The sequence below is a fragment of the Phragmites australis genome, chromosome 24, assembly GCF_958298935.1.
Source record: "Phragmites australis chromosome 24, lpPhrAust1.1, whole genome shotgun sequence".
In the NCBI taxonomy this organism is placed as follows: domain Eukaryota; kingdom Viridiplantae; phylum Streptophyta; class Magnoliopsida; order Poales; family Poaceae; genus Phragmites; species Phragmites australis.
The window spans coordinates 13,815,103-13,823,380 of record NC_084944.1 but is presented as its reverse complement, the minus strand read 5'-3'; the positions used below and the strand labels follow the sequence as shown (position 1 = coordinate 13,823,380).

Below are 8,278 nucleotides of genomic sequence, written 5' to 3'. Positions count from 1 at the left end.
ATTATTGACGGTATTGATTGTATCCGAAGAAGCCATAAACTTATCATCGTAGACCACGTCAACCCCTGCGAAATAAGCACATACACAAGCCTGATCCTCGCACAGCTACACAATGCAAGTGCGTCTAGCTCGTCACAGCTACCACGAGCTCGCATGGCACGTAGCGAGGAGGGCTCCCAAGACTCGATCTCGCTTGAAGAAGCCGCGAGGAGGACGTCTAGGTCTGGATCCACTCACCTCCATAGCAACAGCTAGGGTCCTTGCAACCTCTAATCGGGTGCCTATCGTTAAATCCAGTCTGATTTGTGCGTTAATGACCCGATCTACTTATCTTCGAGGCCAATTTCGTGTGCCATAACTGGATTTGTTTGGGATGGGTGAGGAAATGAGATAACGATTAGGGAGGAGAAGAGGATAGGGAACGGAAGGAACGGGTGGAGGCTTTAGCTTAGCTGCGCGAAGGACTGGGAGAGAAGGAAGTATTTTTAGTTGCCTGTAGAACCCGCTCACACCATAGGAAATGAACTGCGTAGAAGTGAACCGAACTCTGCCCTTCGATTCGACGATACACTACAGATGCTCTTGAAAGCCCGTACCCTCCGCTAGTGAAAAGCAGTAGATCTGAGTATCGGACTGCTGTTCTGTTCCCACGGTGACAGAAACAAGGGTCGAGGCGAATGCCGGGACCTTCCTCTCCCCGTCGCGACCAAGACGGCGAGCCGGGGGGCGGAAGTTCGACTGCAAGGGAGAAGGAGCGCCCGCGGTCCTTCGACGAGAAGACCCGGTCGGCATGCTGGCGGAAGGCGGAGGTGCTAGCGGGGCGGCACCCCGAGCGGTGGCGGCAGGACGCCGCCGGCAATGTGGTCTGTCGCCGCTTCTGGAGCTGCCACGGCTGCCTCTGCTACGAGTACGACCACATCGTCCCCTTCTCCAAAGGTCACCCTGTTCTTGGCTTTTAGCCCCCACGGAAACCCTGATTTCTTCGTTTCTTGCTTGAAAAGAAGGGTTTTGAGGAGCCTGTTGGCCGTTAGCTCCTTTGATGCTTAGATTAGTACCGTCAATTCGTCTATGCAGGATACCGGGTTGAGTTCATCTGCAGATGGGTTGGACTTTTTAAGTGATTTTTTGTTAGAATTATTAGTTTAGGTAACTGTGCGTTTTGTTCGTTTTGGGGAAAAAGACTTAAGCATTATCAGATCATCCCTACTGAAAGTAAATTGAGGCATTAGTGTTCTGCAGCGAATAGAGTTAGATTGGTTGTGTTTGGGGATACAATTGAAATTTCCAGCCAGAAGCATACTGGTCTCTCAATAAGTTTGATTCCTCGATTTGTTTGTCCAATTTTATTTTTGTAGACTTCGCTCTGTTTAGTGACACTTACAAAGAAGGCTTGGCATTGGACAAATTAGTCGAGTGATGCATACAGGCATGGTATCATTTACTTACAAGCTCGCACATATTGGGATACAATTTGATCAAATGGATTATATCATTGAAATTATGTCTATTGAAATGGTGGTGATGGATGTACTTAAGATTACATTATATTGGTTCCATCTATATCATAATAGCTCAGTTGTAGCCGTGAATTTACTGGTTTATGCTATTGAAGAGTCTTTGGCAATTTGATCGCTTGGATTTAGTTCTTATGCATCTACACTCTCAATTTAAGCAAGGCGCAATCAGAATAGAAAGATGCTGCTATGTTTATGAGTCCCATCTCGTCTGGTTACTTTTTTGCTGCAAATCTGAGCTCTCTCTTTTTTTTAATTGCTTCTGCTGTTTGGTACAAAACATGTGCATTTTATTTATCCAGGACAAAATAAATGCATTTTCCTGCTGCTAGTAAAAAAATGTTAAAACCTGACAATCTGTTAATTGACTTTGCCATTGTCAATTTGGCACAACTAGGTGGTATTTCAATCAACCCATTACATAGAATTGTATATTTCTAAAGGTGCCCGTGACTGATGAGTCATGAGTGTCTATTTCTGGTTTTGGTTCTTTTTGTTACTATTATTGAGCTTCGTACACTGATAACAACCCCCCCACCCCCCACCCCCCCCCCCCCCCCCCCCAAAAAAAAGATCACACTCCTGTCTAGGTTCCTGAGCCTATGGAATGGACTAGAAATGAGCCTACTATTCTCTTTCATTAACATTGTGTTGGCTAGCTCTCGAACTTACTATCTTTGAAATGGATATATTGCTATCACTTTATAAAGATGGACCTATAAGAAATCATCTTTAAATTTAAGGAAACTTATCTCGAATTCATCTATAGTATCTACAGGGAAACAAACCAACCTAACTAGGAAAATGACTATTCTTATGTATAATTTTCAACTAATGTCACACTGGCAGGTCTCGCATGAATAGTGTGCAGTTCCTTGCTGCTGCAGCAGCTTCTGTACAACATTTACCAACCTTGTGGTTTGATCATTTGTTTAGGAGGGGAGTCCACTGTTGAGAACTGCCAGATCCTCCAGACTAGGGTTAACCGATCCAAATCTAATAAATCATGGGTTGACCAAGCAGAGATGCGGGGTTTCTCCTGCGATATTAAGTTTACTGGTGAGTAAATCAACTTTTTTGATTCTTGTGTTTCAACAATGGCCTTGAAGTATTCTCCTTTCTGATTATCAGTTTAGCTATTGAACACCGGTACTAGAAACAGTCATATGTAGACTAGCAGTAGCATATGTTTTATATTAGGAGATAAAGTGGATATGGTATGTTCTGAAAATGCCGTTCACAAATGAGAACAGCAGGCTGCATCGGAGTACTGCAGCACTGCATGTTACTGTGCCATCACACGTACTGTAGTATAAGATTCGTTGTTAGGGATTAGATTAGTTAGAGATAAGATTGGTTAGTTTAGATTGTTAGGGCCGGTTCCTATATAAAGAAGGGCACAACATCTATTGTAATCAAGCAAGAGAAACCAATCTAGTTCCTAGTCTCCTTCTAAGTCTCTCCTAATATTCTGTCTCTCCAATCTATGACCTAATCCTTCCCCACGCAGCTGATGCCACCCCGCTAGCCTCCTTAACAGCATAACAGTGTATATTCTGTTTAATACTATAGATTTGTCTATGGCCGTGAAATATATGGCATGTAGTAGGATTTGGGAGAAGAAAAGCTTATTAGGGGAGTCGGGAAAGAAGTATTTTAACCAGTATTGAAAAATGTCTTAGTTTTGCCCTTACTGGGATATCTGTTGAAGTCAACATGATGCTTGATTTATCTTCTTTTCCTGGAACTAAAAACAGCTTCATTATTAACAAATCAGACATGTCACTATTGGTTCATTTGCAATCATTAATTTGTGGAACCTGTTCATCCTGACTAAATCAATTGTAATGTCTGATGTACACACAAAATGCGCACAGCTTGGTCCTGTTGCTTTCGACAGTTATTTTTCTGATGCCTTACCCTGTCTTCATATTCATTCCTTGTTTTCAGATGCGACTTTGAGAGTAGGGAATGCATGTATCTAAGTTAAATGTCATAGCTTTTAACTTTTTTTTTTAATGTTTCAGTTCCAATAGTAGTTTTCATGTATGATTTAAATTGTCAACGAATTAGGGTCTTCGTTATGCTTCCCAGTGCTCAAAAGCATGATTTATCTTTCAGATGGCTGAGAATTTGTCCAATCATGGTACATGTAGAGGTGCCATTCCGGATAGTTTCTGTTTATGTAATCCTTTTTAGCAAGTTTGTGCGCTAGCATCTACTCCCTGACTGGAAGAAATTCAAAGGTCCAACAGATTGGATCTTTGTACTGTTCTTAACTTCTTCTTGCCTTAATAACCTTTAACTGCTACCCGAATTGGGAGCTCAAAACCAAGACTTCAGTTCAAGCAGGCTGTCCCTATTCACTCCAATCACTTTGAAGAAAATTTTCTTGTAGTTTTAATCATAAAAGTTAGCCTGATTTAGAATCATTTTTCTTCCCTCTCTGAACAGATAAGGAGCTTGATATAATTGAAATGGCTGTCTATGGGGACATCATTCGTCCAGGGAAGCAATGCCGTTGCAGGACAGTAGCCGAGATGCTCGGTCAGGTGAAGTCAAAAGATCACATGGCTGCTTGCGAGTTACCAGAGAACAACGCCTCTTAACATGTTTGAAGGCTTTTCACATCAATTAGTCCCAAATTCTTCTGGTCCTGTCAGAGAGCACAATCCTTTTTCACACAATTTATACCAATCAACAATCGAGTTTTCATTCTTTCACCACCAGCATGTCATTTATGAAAAGATTGCGATTGTGTCTGAGCTCTCACAGTCATCTGAGTAATTGAACATTCTGTTGCATTGTATTGATCACTGCTGTGTGCTGGAATGTGACAATGAATTTGATTCTCGAGTTATAGCATCAAAGTGGCAACACCACAAGAGATGGGTGGATTACCCGTTGATTTTTGCAGCTGGGCTTGTTTAGTTTGATTCAGTGGTTTATACGTGGTAGATATGACTGATCAATCAGGTCATTGGAGGAACGCGAAAGGGCTCTCGGCTATCACCATTGGAGCAGTTCGAATCGAAGTTTTAATAAACGTGGCATGCAATTGTAGTATCAGGGGCAAATATTGAGTGATTCAGTAGCAGGTTATTGGCAAAAAGGAAAAGGTGGACAGTAGAGCCGTAGAGGCACTGAATTGCTGAAACGATGAAGTGGTGGCGGCATGTGGAAAGAAAAATTTGGAAGTTCTCTGCAATTCTGATTCCTATGTGCTTCCAAGTTAGGTCTGCTTTGTCATAGATGGCTTAGTCTTTCTGGTTTTTCTATATTAGTGTTATGTATTTTTCCCCTTCTACATGTGTCTTCACAACTGCAATTGGCGCTGTCAGGATGTCGCGCCGTTCATACTCGCTCTGCAGTAACCGTGAATTGAGGCCAATAGTCCCAACCTAGCAAAACCTGAAATGCGTTGAGGAGATCAGTACATACCTGTTGAAAAGAGGTCTCCCAAACATGCATCTCTATTTATATCCATTAGGGAGAGGTGCCTCTCTACCATCTTTTTATCTTGTATATATATATGTAACATACAAAATGCAATGAATCAATGAATTCTATTCTACATTATCTAGTGTGTCCAATCTCTTGATCTCTTTTTACCTTAACAGGTTATCCGTCATGTATTGTTCTACACTTAGTTTGTAGGGTGTTCAATTACACCGAAGCCATCAGGGTTAGAACAGAAGCATATAGCGATGGCACCGCGCGCAAGGAAAAGAACAAGATGCAGCGGAGAACAATGCCATGAGACGGAGAAGAACAGAGGACCAACCAAGAACAGACACATCTTTGCCTTACATCCCATGACGATTGCCACCGCGGTTTCTTTTGGTACTCACTCTCGCTTGCCCCGTCAGCAAGGTTTCAGTCCTCCATCATCAACGATGTTCTCTGCGCTCCGTTCCTTGCTGTCACAGTTGATGCCTCCGCGTGCCCCGGATGGCCACGCCGCTCTTCCGAGCCACCACCGTGGGTTGGCGATGGTGAGCCCGTCGCATCCGAATCGGATTCTGCCACCATGGCCACACCGGCGACATTGGGCGGGTCTTCTCCTTCGCTGCAGTTGGCTCGGACATCTCTTCGTCCTCCTTTGCCTTCGGTGTCGAGGCTCGGTTAGGATCAACAGAAGACCGACCAGGCGGTGTTGCCTTTGGCGAGTCACAATAGCCGCCTTGCGCTCTATGCGGCGGCGGTCCCACTCTGGACATCGGCTCTCCAGCGTTCCTCCGTCATCTGGCGGTGACACATGCACCAAGGCGGTGGTGGGGACGTCTGCTCTCCATGGTGGCACCCCCACCCACAAGGCGGCTTGAGGCGCCCACCCTCAGGCGGCACGCAGGTCGGTCCAGATCTGCAGAGCGCTGGCTGGATGGACCACCCTTCAACCACATCCTCTACGCTAGTCGACGATGCACCCCGACAGAGGTGGCCCTCAGCCTGACCTCTGGGGTCGGTCTCCTCCCAAGGCGGCCCGCACACAAGCAGGCGAAGCGGGCCTGCATACAGCGGCGGCCTACCGAGGTGCGACCAGCCAAATGGCAACCGGTCGAAGTTCGGCGGTGGCGCGTCGCAATGCCAACAAGTGAGGTATAAATCTCTGTCAATGATAAAGTACCTTAAACTCCTAACATGAAACTTAGATATAGCCTGGTTCGCTGATTATGTTTTGATAAAGATAATTATTCGGCATTAGGTGGAGATATGTACCACGAAAATGCCTTCAGTGCTTAGATCAACGTACTAAAGAATCTGAATAAAAAGTTCAGAGAGTTATAAATTTGTAATACTTCGTAAATACTTTGCCAATTACATTTACTGATCATAGGGTGTCACAAATCACTACGGTCAATAAACTAGAAAGAGTAGAGGTACTTTATAAAACCACTAACCTCCCAAATGAAAATAAGAGGGGGATAAATCTGGGCAAAAATAATACTTTTAAGCTACACAGAAGAAAATAAAGATATATTCTAAATCAGTAAATGAAGTTTAACCTCTTATTGAAGGCACCTAATTGATGCTCTGCATCCAGTGCCCAGCACAAATGTGCACACAAATTTATATGCTAGGATATCGGAACACCCTCACTTCATTGTTGTGGAAAATCATAAGGAATTAGAAGGGTTAACTAAATATCCACAAACTATATTAATTCCCTGAATCATACAATAGAAAGACTACAATTTATCAACATTATATTTCTCCTCGAAAATTACCAAAGAACTTCAACTGGATTCAGATCAAAGTCTATGGTCATGGCAGAGTGCCTCTAGCACTCGGATTGGACCAAATATAAGGAAGCAATTGAGAAAGAATTGCACTCGCTTCATTAAGACTTCCCACTGGAAGCAAAATGGGTCACTTACCTCTGTAATACTTAGTATTCATTAAGACTTTCCACTAGAAGTAAAATGGGTCTATTCATTCAAAAAAATGAGGTGATGAGATACAAAGAGAGGGCTATAGCATAAGGGTTCATGCAAAGACCCGACATCGATTTTCGATGATAACATACTCTCTAGTTATGTGTGGAATTAAGTTTTGATATCTAATATTTTGACAGTATAAATGGATTTATCTATGCAATTGATGTAGTGACCGCATACTCTTATGTGTCATTAGATTCATATATCTATATGCCTCTGAAGGGCTTAAGATTCTAAATCCAAGAGTAAACCACCACATGTATTGTGTAAAACTAAAAGTCACTCTATGATCTAAATCAGTCATACAAGATATGACACATCTGACTTAATGAGTTCCTTCTACTGAAGGGTTACTCAAATGATGATTGCTCATGTGTGTTCGTTAAAAAATCCCTCATTGAATTTTGTGTCATATTACTACACAAGATATAGAAGAGGTAAACAATCATCTAAAGATGGAGTTTGAGATGAAATACTTAGTTAAAACAAAGTTTGCTTAAGTCCATAACTTGAGCACATTCCATCAGGAATCCCATCTAAATCACCTATGATCATTCGATCCCTTGGTGTGGATAAATATCCATTTGGACATAAAAGTGATGACGAGGTCCAGAACATGAAGTTCCATATCCTGGTATGATTGGAGCACTTGGATATCTTGCAAATTGCCTCAGACCTAAGTTTGCATTTGCAGTCGAGTTATTAGCTAGACACAACATAGCTCCAACAAAAGACATATGATCAGCTTATGGAATATCCTCAAATATCTCCAATGTACAAATGATCTTGATTTATTCTATCAGAATATCAAGACATGGTCATGGTAGGATATACCAATGCTGGTTTATTGTCCAACCGGTTCTATTTTCCTACATGGTAGTACAACCTTATCATGGAAATCATCAAAATCAAACTCTAGTTGCTACTTCCATTGATTTTTCTGAAGCAATTACATTATATGCAGCATCACATGAGTGTATTGCTTCGCATAATGATTAATCATATTCTAGGATCATATGGTATAGATTCATCAGAATATCCCACAATTATCTACCAAAATAATACTGCTTGTATTGCTTAAATGCATACATATTATATAAAGTGCAATATTACAAAGCATATTGCCATAAGATATCTTGCAAATGAAGTTATGTGAAAATCTAGCATATTTATTCACTAAGTCATTGCCCACTTTAATATTCCTAAAATGTATTCGTGGAATTGGCATGACGAGGACTTCGAGAATTGCAGAGTTCAGGGGGAGTCAATCCCTAGTTCATAACCTGTTTATGATCATCAAATCATATATATTGCACTCTTTTTCTC

General features: G+C 42.0%; 1 protein-coding gene across 1 annotated transcript; it reads left to right on the top strand.

The window, feature by feature from the left end:
* Window positions 1-261: 261 nt before the first annotated feature.
* Window positions 262-5,093, top strand: LOC133907721 (uncharacterized). The gene is made up of 3 exons (XM_062349800.1): window positions 262-936; window positions 2,451-2,573; window positions 3,969-5,093. Exons 1-3 carry the CDS (start codon window positions 678-680, stop codon window positions 4,121-4,123), a joined length of 537 nt encoding a protein of 178 aa, XP_062205784.1. The 5' UTR covers window positions 262-677; the 3' UTR covers window positions 4,124-5,093.
* Window positions 5,094-8,278: the final 3,185 nt, after the last annotated feature.

Bases quoted from the DNA above. Each gene is read 5' to 3' on its own strand.
- LOC133907721 (XM_062349800.1), top strand. From the start codon at position 678: ATGCCGGGACCTTCCTCTCCCCGTCGCGACCAAGACGGCGAGCCGGGG. The intron at 937-2,450 runs GTCACCCTGTTC...TCATTTGTTTAG, and splicing joins CATCGTCCCCTTCTCCAAAG to GAGGGGAGTCCACTGTTGAG. The intron at 2,574-3,968 runs GTGAGTAAATCA...CTCTCTGAACAG, and splicing joins CTGCGATATTAAGTTTACTG to ATAAGGAGCTTGATATAATT.